The sequence below is a fragment of the Vipera ursinii genome, assembly GCF_947247035.1.
Source record: "Vipera ursinii genome assembly, chromosome: 2".
In the NCBI taxonomy this organism is placed as follows: domain Eukaryota; kingdom Metazoa; phylum Chordata; class Lepidosauria; order Squamata; family Viperidae; genus Vipera; species Vipera ursinii.
In genome coordinates, this window is record NC_139513.1 from 53,132,171 (window position 1) to 53,151,717 (window position 19,547).

Below are 19,547 nucleotides of genomic sequence, written 5' to 3' on the forward strand. Positions count from 1 at the left end.
CCCTTGCTCACTCCACAAAACTTAAATTATTCAACTTCACAACCCATTTGGGGGAATGTTCAAAAATATCTCCAGCTTAATCAACAACCTTCTGCTTTCAATTCTTCTGAGCCTTACATATTCAGTGATCCACAAGCATTGTTATCTCAACTACTGAAATCATGTCAGCTACCCACCCACCCCAATATTTGGTTCACTACTTTATTCATATGAGATTACTGTTCTCATCAACTTTCAGATATTACATCTTATTCCTTCCTACTATCATAAAGTTGTTTAAAATGCTAACCTAGAATCATAGTAATACATCATAGTAACATTTTTCTTTGAGAATGAAAAATGACGTTCCTTGCATACCAAGTAGCATCGGTCTCAAGCGACACATTCTTTTTACCTAGTTTTGACCCACAAAGGTTTTCAGTATGAGGGCTTCATTTCTGGAGCAAAAAGTTGTTCAGGTGTGGAATACTGAATCACCTCTTGCCCATTTTTATGTCTTTAGCTTTTCCCCAAAAGTGGGATTATGGGCTCATTTCTGAGGGGAAAACTTTGGGGTGATAAATTTAAAAAAGGAGAATCTCTACCCAAATTGTGACTCCTTTTTGTTATTGGATCCAGTTTTAAGTGACAAATCTGTTTCTTCACTTGTAGATCAAAGCAAAATTTATTGTTGCAATCAAGGTACCAAACAAGTTTACCAAGTTTGGCTAAGCTTCCTGCAAATTCTGCTATACAATGGATCTAGTTTCTATATATTAGCCATTTTAAATTACTATTGTTCTATTCTACTTATCTCTGCTAAGAACATGACTAAAGTGATATCATCATCATTGCTTGTATTCTATCTGATGACTGAATCACACAAAAGAACATCTATTTCTTATAGGTGATTTATCATTAACAGATTTGATCCTTAATTCTTAGACAGCTTAATTCTATTCAAAGTTTGCTAAGAAAATACTAAGGATGTGCAAAATGGAAAGAGACTTTTCTAGAGAATTCCAGAATGTTCCACTTTGTTCTGATTAATGGTGACCCTTTTCCTGCAGTACTCTTCTTGGAGATGATTCAGTAGTTTGGGAAGTAAATCCTTCTCTGGTGCAACATTTGCCTTCTGGAACAGCATCCTTTTCACAATTTGCTCCCCCCCATTCTACTCGCCTTCAAGAAAGCCCCCAAAACATTACTCATTCTTCAGAGCTTGGTATAGGACCCTCCAGATTGAGGGTGACAGCGGGGATAATAATAATAATAATAATAATAATAATAATAATAATAATAATAATAATAATAATAATAATAATAATAATAATAATTAGTAGTAGTAGTAGTAGTAGTAGTAGTTGGAAGGGACTTGGAGGTCATCTAGTCCAACCCCCTGCTCAGGCAGGAAACCCTATACCATTTCAGACAAATGGCTGTCCAGTCTCTTCTTGAAAACTTCCAGTGTTGGAGCATTCACCACTTCTGGAGGCAGGTTGTTCCACTGGTTAATTGTTCTAACTGTCAGGAAGTTTCTCCTTAGTTCTAGGTAACTTCTCCCCTTGACTAGTTTCCATCCATTGCTTCTTGTCCTGCTTTCAGGTGCTTTGGAGAATAGCTTGACTCCCTCTTCTTTGGGGCAGCCCCTGAGATATTGGAACACTGCTATCATGTCACCCCTCACCCTTCTCTTCGTTAAACTACACATACCCAATTCCAGCAACCGTTCCCTATATGTTTTAGCCTCCAGTCCCCCAATCATCTTTGTTGCTCTTCTCTGTACTCTTTCTAGAGTCTCGACATCTTTTTTACATTGTGGTGACCAAAACTGGATGCAGTATTCCAGGTGTGGCCTTACCAAGGCATTGTAAAGTGGTATTAGTACATCACGTGATCTTGATTCTATCCCTCTGTTAATGCAGCCTAGCACTGTGTTGGCTTTTTTGGCAGCTGCAGCACACTGCTGGCTCATAAGTGATTGTCCACTAGGACTCCGAGATCTCTCTCACAGTTACTATTATTGAGCAAGGTATCACCTATACTGTACCTATGCATTTGATTTTCCTGCCTAAATGTAGAACCTTACTTTTTTCACCATTGAATTTCAATTTGTTAGATAGCACCCAGTGTTCGAGTCTGTCCAGATCCTCTTATATCTTAAGCCTATCTTCAGGAGTATTGGCTATTCCTGCCAGATTGGTGTCGTCTGTAAATTTTATGAGTTCCCCATCTATTCCCTCATCCAAATCGTTGATGAAGATGTTGAAGAGCACTGGGCCCAGAACAGAGCCCTGGGGCACCCCACCACATACTTCCTTCCATGTAGATGCAGTTCCATTGAGGACCACACGCAGAGTACGGCCTGTCAGCCAGCTATGAATCCATCTGGTGGTGATGCTATCTAACCCACATTTTTCTATCTTATCAAGTAGTAGGTTGTGGTCTACTTTGTCAAATGCCTTACTGAAGTCCAAGTAAATGATATCTACAGCATTCCCCTGGTCCACTAATTTTGTCACTTGGTCAAAGAATGCAATAAGATTTGTCTGGAACGATCTGTTTTTGACAAACCCATGTTGACTTTTAGTGATGACTTTGTTTGCATCAAGGTGTTTGCTGATTTGTTGTTTGATTATCTTTTCCAGAATCTTCCCAGGTATTGAGGTCAGGCTGATAGGTCTGTAGTTTCCTGGATCTATTTTTTTCCCTTTTTTGAAGATGGGAACTACATCAGCTCTCTTCCAGTCCTCTGGTAGTTCCCCAGTGCTCCAGGAACTTTGATTGTTTGTTCATTGTTCACTCTAATTTTTATATAAAAATTGCTTTTTCAATTTTTCTGTGTGAAGCTGCCCAGAATCATTTTTGGGGCAGCCTAGAAATTGGATGGATGGAAAAATGAATAAAGAAATGATCTTCTAGAAAATCATACCAATTTGCAGCTCTTGCCTACTTGCCTATTCTTCCTATTACAGAGAAGATCCATTTATCAAAATACCATCAAACAAACAAACAAATAAATAACCAACGCTGTCTCTTTTCAGCCTCTGCCTTTTCATCTGAGTTATTAGTTTGAAATTGCCATCATGTTTGATAGTTTTAAAATGTTCCCTTAGAACATGCATGGAGGTACCTATCAACAAGTATAGAAGGTCATGTGTGAAGACAACTGTAGGAAAAAGGAAGTAAAATGGCTACACATACATCCATGTGGACAAAGATAAGATAGCTTCTGAAGCAGCTACACGAGCCTGGAAAAGCATGCAGCTTCTTTAATGAAATAAAAAGAATTGTTTTGAAGCATCTTTTCTATTGGAGTTTTATAGCCCTAATGTCATGATCATACAAATCCACTGTTTATCCTAACCACAGAAGAAACCATTGCTCACCCAAATCCATGTCTCCTGCTTTGGGTCTTTGGGAATATGGTACTCCTTTGTAGACAGCATCCAACAACTTTTCCTTCACTTGTGTGATAGTATCACAATTTAGGACCTTGACTGGAATTTCAGGAGCGTTTTCATTCTCAGGGTTCACACAGTTTAGTGTCTATATAAAAGGAAAGAATAAAAAAGCTTATCTGCTTTCTTTCTTTTCAATGATTGCTTAATTTTAAATGTTTTTCATAATATGAAAACTTGGCTTTGTCGGGCAACCATGCAAATTTCAAAAATAAAATAAATATAAATATATTTGTGTATAAGAATGCTCTGCATAACATTATAGCTTTCCTCAGATGAAATGGATGACAGGAAGGGCTGTCATTAAGCTGTCTTGAAACGCATGCATCACTCCACTCTTAATTAGGAAGGAAATCTGAGAGAGAAGCTTGTTCTCATTTGAAAATAATAGGGAGAATGATAGCTCAGATAGATCACCTGGTTGCAGCAGAAGGTTCAAAGTCCAACTTTAAGCATCTCTGAATAGGAGAATCTCCAGTTTAAAAGCCTGAAGTAATGAGTCAACTAGAATACATGGGCCAATGACCCGACTTAATAAAAGGCAGGTGTCTACACTTCTATATCTAGCTAGGAATGATGAAAATGCTATTTAAACCTAGCATCTCTATTTGCCATGGTTCATATTCCTGGAGAAGGAAAGAGTATGCTTCTTATAGGTGGCACAAAGGAAGAGGTTTTTTCTTTAGAGTTAGGAAGAGAATTAATATTGATATTAGAAAAGAACACATATTTATACTCCGCTAAGTTTTAAAAGAATGCTGTGTGTCTATTTTAAAGACATTTTTTTCTTCCAAGGATTCAGACTATATCTTTAGTACTATGGACTAATCCAGGGGTCAGCAACCTGAAACAGTGAAAGAGCCACTCGGAACTGGTTCCCTCACAAAAGGAAAAACTGGGAGCCGCAAAATCTGTGTGCGCATGTACGTGTATGCATGCATGCGCAGAACAGGGTTTGACTGAAGAGTGGAGCCTAAGGCGAGAAATGCACCCGTCCTGCCCCCTCCGCTGTCATTCACTCACTTTTTTTTGCAAAAGCTTCTCTTCTCGCTCTCTTATTCATTCACACTTTACTCGGAAATGCTTCTCTCTCGCTCTCATTCACTCGAAAGGCCAGCTGTGGCGCCTCCATTGACTTCCATGTGGATGCTTGGCAATGAAGGGGACGACTGAAACCACTCCCAGTAGTGCTGCTACTGCTAACTTTTCCACTTGCTGCTTGGTTCTGATGAAACCGGAGAATCCCCGGATGCCACTGCTGGGGGTGGAGGAGGCTGCCCAGGTTCAGCCGTAGCGGAAACCAAAGATAGTAGCGGTGGAGGCGGCGGTGAGAGAGATGCTGGAGATCTGCTGCATCTCCATCAGCCTCCTCCTCCCCCGCAGAAACAAATTCCTGGGCCAGCCCCCATGGCAGCAGTGGACCCCAAGGGCCGAGCAATCACTCCGGCAGTGGCTGCTGCTGTTGGCTTAGTGCGCTTGCTGAGAGAAGCTGGAGGTGCTCCAGGCCCAGTGTGATAGCCGCTGCGCTCGCTGTCTTTGGCCCAAAGGAAGAGGAGGCAAAGGCAGCAGCTCCACCAGCCTCTTCTCTCCACTGCCTGGCCCGAAGGAAGAGGAGGCAAAGGCAGCAGCTCCATCAGCCTCCGACTCCCTCTTCTCTCCACTGCCTGGCCCGAAGGAAGAGGAGGCGAAGGCAGCAGCTCCACCAGCCTCTTCTCTCCACTGCCTGGCCCGAAGGAAGAGGAGGCAAAGGCAGCAGCTCCACCAGCCTCTTCTCTCCACTGCCTGGTCTGAAGGAAGAGGAGGCGAAGGCAGCAGCTCCACCAGCCTCTTCTCTCCACTGCCTGGCCCAAAGGAAGAGGAGGCAAAGGCAGCAGCTCCACCAGCCTCTTCTCTCCACTGCCTGGCCCGAAGGAAGAGGAGGCAAAGGCAGCAGCTCCACCAGCCTCCGACTCCCTCTTCTCTCCACTGCCTGGCCCGAAGGAAGAGAAGGCGAAGGCAGCAGCTCCACCAGCCTCTTCTCTCCACTGCCTGGCCCGAAGGAAGAGGAGGTGAAGGCAGCAGCTCCACCAGCCTCTTCTCTCCACTGCCTGGTCTGAAGGAAGAGGAGGCAAAGGCAGCAGCTCCATCAGCCTCCGACTCCCTCTTCTCTCCACTGCCTGGCCCGAAGGAAGAGGAGGCGAAGGCAGCAGCTCCACCAGCCTCTTCTCTCCACTGCCTGGCCCGAAGGAAGAGGAGGCAAAGGCAGCAGCTCCACCAGCCTCTTCTCTCCACTGCCTGGCCCGAAGGAAGAGGAGGTGAAGGCAGCAGCTCCATCAGCCTCCGACTCCCTCTTCTCTCCACTGCCTGGCCCGAAGGGAGGCGAAGGCAGCAGCTCCACCAGCCTCTTCTCTCCACTGCCTGGCCCGAAGGAAGAGGAGGCAAAGGCAGCAGCTCCACCAGCCTCTTCTCTCCACTGCCTGGTCCGAATGAAGAGGAGGCAAAGGCAGCAGCTCCACCAGCCTCTTCTCTCCACTGCCTGGCCCGAAGGAAGAGGAGGTGAAGGCAGCAGCTCCATCAGCCTCCGACTCCCTCTTCTCTCCACTGCCTGGCCCGAAGGGAGGCGAAGGCAGCAGCTCCTCCAACCTCTTCTCTCCACTGCCTGGCCCGAAGGAAGAGGAGGCGAAGGCAGCAGCTCCACCAGCCTCTTCTCTCCACTGCCTGGCCCGAAGGAAGAGGAGGCGAAGGCAGCAGCTCCACCAGCCTCTTCTCTCCACTGCCTGGCCTGAAGGAAGAGGAGGCGAAGGCAGTAGCTCCGCCAGCCTCTTCTCTCCGCTGCCTGGCCTGAAGGAAGAGGAGGTGAAGGCAGCAGCTCTGCCAGCCTCTGCCTCCCTCTTCTCTCCGCTGCCTGGCCCAAAGGAAGAGAAGGCGAAGGCAGTAGCTCCGCCAGCCTCTTCTCTCTGCTGCCTGGCCTGAAGGAACAGGAGGCGAAGGCAGCAGCTCCATCAGCCTCCGCCTCCCTCTTCTCTCGACTGCCTGGCACGAAGGAAGAGGAGGCGAAGGCAGCAGCTCCACAGCCTACGCATTCCTCTTCTCTCCGCTGCCTGGCCTGAAGGAAGTGGAAGGGGGCGGCAGAGGCTGGTGGAGCTGCTGCCTTCGGCTCCCCTCCTCCGAACACACCACTGCTGTCTTGCCTGACTCTCTCCCCACCCCACTCTTTCGCAGCAGGACCATTTGGCCCTTTTCCCCTCTACTGCACCTTCCTCAGGCTCCCCTCCTCCGAACACACCGCTGCCGTCTCACCCGACTCTCTTCCCACCCCACTCTTTGGCAACAGGGCTGTTCGGCCATTTTTCCATCTGCTGCGCCTTCCTCGGGCTGCCCTCCTCCACTGTTTCGCCCAGTGAGGACAGGAGAGAGTCAGGCGAGATGGCAGCGGTGTGTTCAGAGGAGAGGAGCCCGAGGAAGGCGCAGCAGATGGAAAAAGGGTCGGATGGCTCTGCTGCGAAACAGTGGGGTGGGAAGAGAGTCGGGCGAGACGGCAGCGGTGTGTTCGAAGGAGGGGAGCCCGAGGAAGGCACAGCAGATGGAAAAACGGCTGAATGGCCCTGCTGCAAAAGAGTGGGGTGGGAAGAGAGTCGGGTGAGACGGCAGCCTGAGGAAGGTGCAGCAGACAGAAAAAGGGCCCACTCACCCTTCCAACAGTCCTCTGCTGAAGAAAAGAGGTTTGTGGGCAGTCCCACAAACCAAAGAAGTTCAACCAATCAATTCAAACTTCGTGAGTTTTTTTTCCCCGTGAGAAGTTTGAATTGATTGGTTGAACTTTTTGAGTCCCACTTTTTTTTTTCTGGGACTGCACATGGAGGAGGACTGGGAGCAGCAGGGGACGGCTGAAAGAGCTGCATGCGGCTCCGGAGCCGCAGGTTGCTGACCTGTGGACTAATCCAATGTTTCTTAAAGTGTTGCCGACTATGGGGATGGTGCTCATCTCCATTTTAAGGCCATTAAGCCAGCGTTGACTGAAGATGTTTCTCCAGTCATGTGGCCAGCATGATATTGTAGAGTGCTGTTCCCTTTCCCACCAGAGTGGCACCTATTTATTTACTAGCATTTGCATGCTTTCAACTGCTTGGTTCCCAGGAGCTAGGGTGAGAACAGGAGCTCACCCCATTGTATGGCGCTTGGGTCTCAAACCTGGGCTGCTGGCTTTCCAGCCGACAAGCCCCATGTCTTAACCACTGACCCACCATGTATGTAGAACCATAGAACTGCAATGGGATGGATGGTATAATTCAATATCTAAAGAAGCTGAAAAATAATATAACATTAAAATCCCATCAAACCTCACATTAGCAGCAGTAAACATGTTAATTTTAATTTTAAATATGGTAAATATCAATAAATATAATCCATTGAAAAGAGGAGGTCTTTTGGGGTCCTCCATAATTTTTAAGAGTAGGAAGAGGTCCTGAGAGAAAAAAAGTTTAAGAAACATTGGACTAATCTATCAAGTTTAGAGAATACCAATAAAATTTGGAGAATATTCTCACCTCTCATTCTATATTACCTCCTTCTATTATTGGTCTTGATGAAGGAAAAACTACCTTGTTACATAGTGATTTTTCCCCCTAGCAGAGTATTGCCAGAAGGGCTAACTCAAGAGGACTAGGAATCAATCCTAGTTAAATTCCTACTGTTACTAACCAACATTTTGTAGTCAATTTGTTGCCGGATGAGCTTGTCTTCACTCAGGGAATAGCGGGCTTCTCCAGTGATGGCATCTATAGGCCCCTTCTCCATCTGCTGTTTGATGGCACAATACAACATGAACAGAGGTTCCCCAGCACATTCCTGAAGAATGGATGAAGAGAAAGAAGGGCAGTCAATATAATATTATGCTTTATTTCCAAAATATCTTGCATATGTATGTAGGAAAAATATAGTAGCTGCTATTCTTGTCTTTTAGAAGAATCTGCATCAAAGATTGATTTTTATTAGCCATTACTGAATGCTTCAATTAAATGATTATTTTACAGTATGCTTGCTGTAGGATAAAAAGTGTGTACACAGAAATGACTGGGATTGAGCAAGGTCAGGATTTTGTTAATTATTAATTCAATAGTGAATTGCCTCCCAAAGTAGCTCCATTTGCTTTGTTAAGGTTTCTCTTCTTAATCGCTCATCCAAAATAACAGCTGCTTATTTAGCCTAAACTTTTAAAAACAAAAAATATCTTTACAGTATTTACAATATACAATTCCTGACTGGACATTTTCTCTCTCTCTCTCTCTCTCTCTCTCTCTCTCTCTCTCTCTCTGTGTGTGTGTGTCTGTGTGTGTGTGTGTGTGTGTGTGTGTGAGAGAGAGAGAGAGAGAGAGAGAGAGAGAGAGAAAGAGAGATCCAAGAAATACTTTACAAAAAGGCAGTGAAAAACTTGTATATAAACAACAATTTCATTGAAGGTCATTGAGCTACAAGGATTGTAACTTAATAATGGCAAACCAAGCTAGGGATTCAATATTTTAAGTTCAAATGTAGGCCCTTTCAGAAATTTTGTTTTAAGAGATTTAAGTGAAGAGCAATACACAATTATTTGAAGGCTATGATTTCTATGGCAACTTTATAACTAAAATCCTCAGAGAATCTAGGAAGCATCATTTCTGGCAGAGACTATTATTTCTAGGGCTTTGAAGACGGCAGCCCAAACCTGGCCTGGTTTTGAAAGCACATTAAGAGCTTCGTTTCTGAGCCTCTTGAAGAGGCTATAGGCTTTTTTAAAAAAGAGAGAAAGAAAGAAACGAAAGAGATAAGATTGATTGAATAGTCCCTGAATTTTTTGTATTAGTGTAAGTAGTATACCACACATATTGTAAGTGATACAGATTACACAAGGAATGTATAGGAAATAAGAACTGTGTTAGGACAATGGCAACAGCCCAATCAATCCTAAACCAATGGGCACCTCTGCCAGTAAAACATATTTATTGCAGCAGCCAGAACTTGCTCCTTAATAAAAGAACAGATGCCATGAGATCATTCTCTATTTTTTCATACTGGGGTTGCAATCTCTAATTGCAAATAATTAAGGTATGCAGATTTACTTCTAGTTTGTTTCTTAAATGTTTTATTGCTAGAAGCTCAGCGATAAACGTGCAGCTCCAATATCTTCTCTGAATTTCTCAACAACTGTGAGCTTCCTCCCTCCAATATCCTACATTAATCTGTATTTTAATTAAGTTCTGTAAATTTCTTTTATTCCTTAAAAATGTTTTTTAGTCCTGCTGCTATATTCTATATTGGTAGTAATGAGGTCAAGAAGACAATCATCTGATGGTTTGAAATAAATGCTTCCTGTTGTTTCCTCTAGAATTTCCTAGTTCATTTCTCTAGGTGTCCTCTACTGTTCTTACTATATAAAGAAGCAAATGCATAATCAACTAGTCAGCTTCCCTGCACTGATAAAAGAAACACAATTTACTCTACTGTGAAAGAGGCAACCTTATCTAAGTCCTGCTTTTTATTTGGATTTCAGTTAAAGGAAATGTGCTAGGTCACAGTGCTTAGATGAAAGGAAAAAATAGAAACGTTGAAGGGTGCAGTATTATGCAATAAGAGATATTTGACAAGAGGCTGGATTGTTTATGAGAGAAAGAGTAGCAATGAAGAGATGAAAGTTAGGCTAAGAGGTAGAAAAATTATTCAAAGGAGGAAAGGTACTACTCCAAAATTGCCATCTGGGAAGAGAGACATGGTCTCCAACATTTATAGATTATTATAGATCCGATCTATAACGCTGCTACGTAGTTAATTCCCAAAATATTTCATTACTTTGAACAGCTCCAAATTATGACATGTTAGGAACCCAGGGACAAAATTCTACATTACATCTATGGAGTCTCCTCTTATCCCGGTGGCCACCAGCACAATAAATTCTACTTTGGTGCAAAGTGAGCCCGCTCTCTCTGTCACCATATGCTGTTAGCATCTCGTTAGCATCTGCAGTAATTAAAGAGACAGCTGCTAACGAGCAGGAACAGGCATACATCATCCCTAGACCTTCCGACAACACGCCTGTCTTTGAAATTATGTTTCATTTGCAAACTTGGCTTCATTAAGTCTGCTTGGGGAAAAAAATGTGGGTGCTGTGCTGTTTATTAATAACTGTCTTGTCTCCTCGTAATGCACAAGCCAAATGATGACCGTACGTTAACAAGCACACATGGCAATTATGATCCATCCTAGAAAAGTGCTCCCGTTTTAGTCCTTCTCTCTCTCCTTTCAGGTGAAGCCAAAAATATAAGTTTCTTCCCGGGCAGTTTTTGATTGCTCATAAAAGGTCTCTGCAAACTGCTCAGCTGCAAAAAGATGCAACACAGGCAGAGGATAAATTGAAGATGGCTCCTTAGTCACATCTCGTTTGTCTATTGTGTTCGCCTGGCATATCGTTTTCTACCACTTGCAGTCAGCTGACAAGCCATGCATTGCTTTGGGGCTGCTGTGCCTGCCTTTTCATCAGGGCTGTTTAAAGTGCTCATAAGAACAGGATTGCTTGTTCAAAAGCACCTCTGAGGACTAACCCATTTACCATACTTATTCTAGAGAGGTGTGAGAGATATTATGTATGTATCATGCAGTGGACAATAAAAATAAAACTTCTGCAGTTCTTAAAGCTCTGGATTAACCTGTTAATTACTTTATATTTACTAAATGATCTTGGGCTTTTTGATTCTCAGCTGTACTTGGATATGTACCTTCATCAAGCAACAGTGGAAGAACTTTTTTTTTAAAGAATTAGTAGATTCAGTATTTGTTTCAGTGAGAAGTGGAAGAATTTGACACAGCTTTACTAAAGAGCAGAGTGGAGTTTCAAACTAACAGGGGTTAAGCTATATAAAACCAGACCATTGCATTCACTTAGAAAGAGCTAATGTTAAGCTCAGCAATTCAATTTTATGCCAAATAATGTATTAGGCAGCTCTTTGTTATTCATGGATAGCTATCACACACTGACTCCAGATAACCCATTTTGGCATTTGGCTATTTTGATTAGTTTTCCAACATCAAAAAAAAAAAAACCCACACAGAATTGCTTTGTCTGTTCTAATGAAAGATATACAGACTAAACAGGATAGTTACCAGAATGTATTGCATACCTCACTAAGCCTGTCCGTATCAAACTTCCCTGGAGGCCTTCATGAATGACAAAACTAGTCATGGCTTTCTGTTCCAAAGATTAATGTTTTAAGTTCAACTATGCAGAACTGTCAGTAGCTTCAGTGCCTGCTGTAGTTTCCAGGGTACCAATTAGGTTATTTTAGACACTGGTTTTTATAATCATTTTGGGGATAGCTAACCACAGGCAGCCTTGGGAAAGCCCTGTTTGAAAAACTAGGTATATTTCACAAACAAACTAAAATAATAAATAAATTAGTCCATTCCTCTAGCAAAGCACGATAGGAACATAAACCAAACCAAAGGGAGCCCACTAAAGCGCAATTCACTGAGTTTCCCTCCATTTAAATTCTAAATTCTGCTTCAGGCTGCTTAGAGCTCTAAATCCCTCTTTCTTCTTCACACACACATTCACCACCATCGTTTCGTTAAAAAGGAGGGAAAAATACCCTGACATCTTTAGGCAAGCAGCTATGTTTTATAACCACCTCAAACCTTTCTCCCTTTTCTGAGCAGCAGGGATTAAGTGCTGATCAGCAACATTAGAAATAACACTTTATAACTGAAGAGGGAGATAGCGCCCAATACCTGTCACAGAGACCACCGCTCAACTCTGTGTTCAGGTATACACCACTTTCCCCTTCCTAGGGTCATAAAAAATTGCTGCTCAATCTTTTAAGGACACAGACCTAAACATTCTTTTAAGTCAAATGGTTAGGAATGCCCTTCCAGCCAATATAGGAGAAATGTTTTAAAATGAGCTCAGAGTTTCAAGCTCAGCTCATCTAGAAAAGGAACCAAAGGCTAAAATAAAACAATGAAAAATCCTATGGACAGCTTGCTATTGTGTTTATAATGATGTCTATGCAATGCTGATGATTCCTACCCCAAATACGGTAAGTGTATTTTTTTATGGAACTGCCACCTGCCGACCTAGTGTCCTTCAGCAGCATAATTAATAGCTATGTTTGCTGGGACCTCTGTGAGTTGTAATCCAATATAAGTGGAGAGCGCCACGTTGGAGAGTTAAAGAATTAACTGAAATTATAGAAAGCGTTGGGATGTATGAGCTTGGCATGTCAATGCCTGTGCATATGCAGAGGCCTGAGGCAGTATAGCTAATACTCAGACAGTGTCTTATTGATGAGATTTAGCTCATCAGGCACCTAATACTGTGCATTTTTCAATGCTCCTCTTTATCTGTTTCGCTTTCCTGTTCCCTAGGATGGCTCATTAGGATGCTGATAAATGGTGCTAGAGGTCTCAAGGAAATCACCAGTCCCAAGACTTGCAGATTTCTGGAAGCTGGCTATTCCCACCTTTTCTGCAGCAGACAGCTAAATGGGAAAAGGGGGAGAGAGGAAAAGTATGTCTTTCTCATCTCTCAGTGGGATTGAATCAATGTATTATTTTGGCAAGCTACCTTTTCTCTGTGTCACAGGACTGGACATGTTATTATATACTGTAGTGGTCACAAGGGACTGTATAATCCCATGTGACCTACAGAGATACCTTTGGGAATATTTTTCCCATTTGATGACAGAACAGCCAGCAAGAGTATAAATACAAATTCACCCTGTGGCATCTGTATTAAAAGAAAAGCAGCAAAGATGATTAGGGAACTGGAGGCTAAAACATGTAAGGAACGGCTGCTGGAATTGGGTACGTCTAGTTTAATGAAGAGAAGGATGAGGGGGGACATGATAGCAGTGTTCCAATACCTCAGGGGTTGCCACAAAGAAGAGGGAGTCAAACTATTCTCCACAGCACCTGAAGGCAGGACAAGAAACTAATCAAGGAAAGAAGCAACCTGGAACTAAGGAGAAACTTCCTGACAGTTAGAACAATTAACAAGTGGAACAACCTGCCTCTAGAAGCATTGAATGCTCCGACACTGGAAGTTTTTAAGAAGAGACTGGACAACCATTTGTCCGAAATGGTATAGGGTTTCCTGCCTGAGCAGGGGGCTGGACTAGATGACCTCCAAGGTCCCTTATATCATCATCATCATCATCAACAGTCAGAGAGCTTCTTAGAAAGCCTTGTTTGGCACTGCTGTTCTGATCATCAGTCATTGTTCTCTCAAAGATATGGACCCTCTTGAAGATCAGAGGCCTCTCAGCATCCCCCAGTGAGACGTTTTCATGAAAATCTGCTGTATACGTGAAAATATATTTTTACTTGCTTGATTTGCCTGCATAAGTTTGGGCTAAGAGATTATAAAGCAAAACCTGCTGACTTTCTGCTTGCTGGCAAAGCCTTTTCTAAATATCTTAACTATCCTTCTTATTTGACAAATATTTGCCATATTCGCCCTCTCAGAGGGGAAAAGAGAGAGAAAGGAAATAAGCTGGGTCTTTTTCTTCTTCTTAATATATCAGAAACCTGACTGGCAAGACAAGTTTGCCTAACATTTTAAATGAGGTATATGTTCTCAAGTCTTGTGAGATCCTTCTTACTTTCCCCTCTTTTTTACACCATAAAACCTGTAACACACTTTTATTATGTCTCTGTAAGCTCCCCCACTGTTATTGCATGGATCTTTTCTCCAGATATTAGTTTATGAGTGCTGTTGTTTGCAAACATTACTCTTTTCTACTGAAAATCCTCAGGCATATGAGGTGTAAAGATGACAACGAGTGATGTATTAGGAAAGCTGGCCCATTTTTGACCAATCTGATTTTTGTTTCTTTCTTTTAACTGTCTGGTTTACTATAGCTCCCAGGAAAATAAAACTAAGTAGCAGCAACATGACTGATAGCCCCACGATTGTGAACTGGGCTTTGGAACTTGGCAACTGCAATCAGGGGAAATCTGTGAAAAATTCACAACTTGGAAATACAGTTTACTATTTCAAGAGTTTGGTGGACTGGGATATATTTGAAAGAAGTGGGGATGAACCATTATTCTTAAACAAAACAAAACAAAATGAAACCAGACCAGCTCTTGGAACATTCCATGAACAGTTTGAGGCATATTTTCCAGACTGCGCTGTATTTCATTCTCCTTCGTTTGAATCCTATGCTGAAGCACAGCATGGAATAAATTGTAAGTCATGACCATATTTATGGTTTCTACATTTAATATACAAAGTATGGTAACAGCACACTTGTGACGACATCTACTGGCTAAACAATTTCTCCCTTACAGGAGAAGTCAAACATACGATCAGCTTCAGACAGTACATATAACTGAGAATTTGCTGTAGTTGTACTAGCAGAGTAATATAAACAAGTTTCTGGGTGTGGTTTTTTTGCTAAGTTCCTATCCATCCTTTGTGCAGATACTTATGTTCCATGACTTCACCACCATGGATCAAACAAGTTAGTCCCTTAACTTGGTTCCTGCCAAATATTATACTGTGTAAAAACCCAGCCAGAATAAAATAAATTGTGTAGTTATATTGGGATAATTTAAAATGACAACATTAGAAAAAATGTTTAAAGAGATGCAAAAGTCTGTTGTTCTTAGGTCTTTGCAAATTGTTATGCATTGTAGAGTAATGATATACTTTCATGGAAACAGGATGCCCATAGATAGAAGAAAGGAGTAGAATACCTGTAACCAATGGTGATTGCTTTCCATTTGCATGGCTTTCTTTATTTTAACAATGGATGGTATTCTTCAAAAAGCAGCTTTGCTCCGTGCCATAGCAACTCACTTAGTAAAACTCTGGCAAAACCCTATTATTAAGGCATCACTTTTGATTTATAGATCTGTAACTGCCATTAACCTAGGATTCCTTCTGTGCCCCAAAATTCCTTTAGCACACCATGTGCTCCAAAACTATAGTTTCATCTGTGATACAGCAGTTCAAGGCTTTAGTTCAGGCAATACTGAAAACATTCTCTTTGCTGAAAGAATCTGAATTTTATTCATGCCTACTGATTTTGCTAGGGAAAACTGAACCAATGGAAAATATTACATCACAGAATAATGACATGTTAAAGTGATCATCAAAAGAAAAAAACACCTATCTGCTGAACCCCAATACTACCCCAAGAACCCTGATTATTATATTTTGATTCTACAGTTTCTTGGGAGATGGGTGTGGTGGAATGTAGTCTGAATTCCCAGGAGGAAGGGGCTGTATTCTAGAGAAACAAGTGATAGCAAAGTTTAGATAGTTTGGTTGGGAGGAAGTTCTCAGAGTGTATCTTTAATTATGCATGTTGTTGTTTTAGTTTGACAAATTTTCTGTCTGAAAGCAAGGAACAATAATGGAAACTGTTTCAAAATAACTCTATGTGTCCTTTTTGGTTTGTGGAGAGAGATGACAGGGTGTTCCTTTTTTCTTGAATTCAATATCTATTTTACCCAAATAACCTCTCAGTAGCTCCCTTCTCCATGTGTATTTAACCTGATATATTCATCAATGCCTCAGATGGATTCTAAACAGTCCACACCTTCGGACCAACCAATTTATTATAAGGATTAAAAAAGGTGGCAAAATGGAGAGTTTATATCAAAGCAGAACCTTCACATTGCACCTTCCCCCATTATTCCTAGGGAAAAGGGTTTTAAAATAATATACTGAACATTTGTAAGATTTATAACATTAGGGTTAATAATAAAAGCTTTTAGTAAGGGATGAAAAACAGCTCAACGTTGTTATTCCTATTTTACAGAAAATGACATCTCAACTGGACTTAATGTAGTACCAGCCCTCCAAAATCTGAGGGGTGAATTCTTGATTCACAACATAGTATATACTGTCAACCTGCAATAGATAAAAAATTCTGATAAATGAGTTCCTCAGTCCTTCTCCCTGACACTTAGTGTGGTTCACACAATATAGCATACTTACCTTTAGGAACTTATACAGAAGGAATGTGAACCAGTTGGTCAGCATTTTTTCAGCCACCGACTCAGTCCTGTAAGAAAAGTAGAAAATAAATATGATGACAGGAAAATTCAGAATTCTCTGATCTCCCTTGAAATCTTAAAACTTTTATTTATCTTAAAGGCTTAAACAGTCAAATTTTGAAAGGCAATAACTTTAAAACAAAAAGGAATGCTGAGATTATTATGTAAAATTAAAAGATAATCTTAATAATAGCCAATTCCAGTTTAGCTCCATTCAACCATTCCAATGAAAGAAATCCTCTATAAGCTATACATTATTCTGACTAAAAAGTTCCAGTCTACCATCATCAGATCTTCAGAGTAATATAGGGTATCTGAGAGAATCGGCAGAATGTTCTAATTCAGAACACAATTTATGAATCTTATCAATTCATTAGAAATAGAAAGCAGAGATGAGGGAAGTCACATTTACAGGTTGTTTTTTTTATAAATTCTGCACACTTACACCCAGTTAACAATTATAAGAAGAGGTAGTTAGCTGCAGAATGCAGACAAATCCTGAAGAAATTTAAAACTCTTTTGTATATCAGTGAATTATCTCTGTTGTAAAGAACTCTGTAAAAGCCACAAATAAGGCTATTAATGTCAATGTTAATGCTATAAGACAGCAACCACTTACTTTAAGTATCATGGGATGGTCTACCCAGTGGTTACTAAGAGGAATACAACACTAAACACTGAAGGCGAGTATAAATATGAAATAGTAATGAAGGATGGGGGGGAATTCCTCCAGTTCTCAAAATCCACCTTTGTTTCTTAGAAACAATCAAAGGACTTAAATCAATTTGCAAAACCCAGATGGGTTCTTGCCCTTTACCATTGGGGAAAAAAATCAAATAGAGACATCCAAAAGGGTTAAAAAGCTCATGTGGCATCAAGTGAGTTAAGAAGCTTAAGTGTTTACAACAGAGATATGAATATGTCTCTGTTGTAAACATTAAGATTAACATATTTATCAAACATTTAAACTATGCACATTTATTCAGCATGAAAAAAATGCAGGTGGTTCTGATTGAAATTCTTTATTTATACTTTTTTTTACTGCTCCATCTATTAATCATCAGATCAGCTATTTCATATTCAAATGATCGTGAAAGCACAAGCAACACTAATGTCCTCAAGAAGGTAACTGCTTTTTCATTGCTATGAGGAAACAGGGAGAGAGTGTTATTGAAAATAACAAAACCACAACAATCTAAATTCCAGTTCTCTAAGTCTAAAAGCTACATGGATTCTGAGTAAGTCTGCACAACACAAAGGACTATCAGGCAGAAAGGAGCAGTTCACTAGCGCAGATTGTTCTGAACAGAACAGGACCATGGAAAATGTTATTTCCTGACTACCTTCTGCCTTGACCAAATGAAGATGATGTCTCCACATTTGGCTTTCTGCCCATTATATCTCTCTTTTGCTTTCTTCACAAAAATAAGCCTGGTATGTTGTGACAAGGGTAAGAGTGGAAATTGTTGGATTCAAGCTGAAACACAAATGACCTAAGTTCTAGTTCCCAACTAGAAGATACTCTAAATAAATCCCTCTCCTTCCCTTCTGGTATGCAGCCTGAATATAAGATAAAGAATGACAGCTTGCATTCAGCATGATAGAAACACTAGTGTGGAAAAAATGTGTGTCCCTTAAAAAGGGTGAGAAGGGGGGAAGTCTGAAATATAAAAAAGATAGTTTTATAAATCCAATTGTTGGGATAAACTTGGCTCCGAGTAAAAATAACAATATTCAGGTTTCTGCCATTGTTCTGAGATGGCTTTCTGTGGTCAAGGCTTAATTACTAGATGAGTGTTAAGGCTGTAAAGGCAAAGTTTCCACTGCAGGAAGTGATATAGGGAAAGACTATAAGGTCAGGACTAGGGAAATAAACTTTATGAATGATATTATACACATACACACTACATTATTTATTTATATATCAACTTTGTCTAGCTGCCCGTCTCACCAAAAGCAACTCTGGGCAGCACACAAGAATAACATTTTTACATTTGCTGTCTCTTCTTCAAAACTAAGTGTCTCTTTCTCTTGTCTTGTGATCTCTATTTTCCATTTCTAAAGAATGTATTGATATTTACATACATACACACATGCACAATATATTGCCCTGTGGCATCCTGTATTAGTAGCTAGTACCAATCAACTATAATGCTACAAGAAAGTCCCTGTCCAAAGATCTTTAAAACCTAGCTGGTACATACCAGAAGCAAAATGTTGAGACCCCAGCCTCTTTAGGAATAAGCTGATAATGAAGTTGACGGTATAAGTTTTGCTATATCTACAATGTCATCTAAATTCACAATGTAGGCTTACTTTATACATTCTATTTAGGAGGTATATGCTGTTTACAGACTTAAGAAAGGCTAATATGAGTGATTATATCTAGAAGCCAGAATTCACTGAGGTTTCCTCATTGAATAAAAGAATCATTTGTCCCAATGTAATAGTATAAGAAACAGTACCAAGTTCCAAAAGAAATCCTTTTAACATGTGCCACTATTTGGTATGTCCACTACATGATCATGTTAAAAACCTGATGGGCCAGAACAGGCAGAGGAAGTGGAATACGTTGTTGACATGTACTCATTTCTTGCCTGTGTTGAGATAATACTTGGGAAAATCTTGTTTTACTCTGAAAAAAGCACTTGTTAGAGGTTGAAGAAGTAATCTTGAAGAAACAATTGGGAAGGAATAACATGGCGAAGAGAGGTCTGGTGCACTTCTATACAGAAAGAAGGTATGTGTCCCTTTTGAGCCTGCAGAATAATAATGCCTTGCTCCCTACCAACCATCAGAAACAAATAGTAGTGAAAGACAGTAACTTTGCAATAGACATTATTTGTGATGAACTAATCAACTCTGAATTTAGAGACATTTGTAAAAACACAATATCTACGTGACACAGTATTGGTAACCCTCACAAATTCTTAAAAAAAATGAAGAAAGGAGAGAAATAAATTGAAAGAAGGAAGAAAAAGAGAGCAAATTGCAAACTGCTCTATTCTTTTTCGTTGCCTTCTATTGAGTTTTTTTTAAAAAAAACCCTCAAATGCTAACAAATAAGACACAGCAGTAAGCTACTACTACAAA

The 19,547-nt window shown here is 40.9% G+C and overlaps 1 protein-coding gene across 1 annotated transcript in view; it reads right to left on the reverse strand.

The window, feature by feature from the left end:
- The window catches only part of PLXNA1 (plexin A1), a 425,046-nt gene that overhangs the window by 20,668 nt on the left and 384,831 nt on the right, over positions 1 to 19,547 (reverse strand). The window contains exons 23-25 of the mRNA XM_083351698.1: positions 16,396 to 16,462; positions 8,121 to 8,267; positions 3,369 to 3,528 (exon numbers count right to left, since the gene is read on the reverse strand). Coding sequence (XP_083207824.1) covers positions 3,369 to 3,528; positions 8,121 to 8,267; positions 16,396 to 16,462 — 374 coding nt within the window. The remainder of the gene's footprint in view (positions 1 to 3,368; positions 3,529 to 8,120; positions 8,268 to 16,395; positions 16,463 to 19,547) is intronic.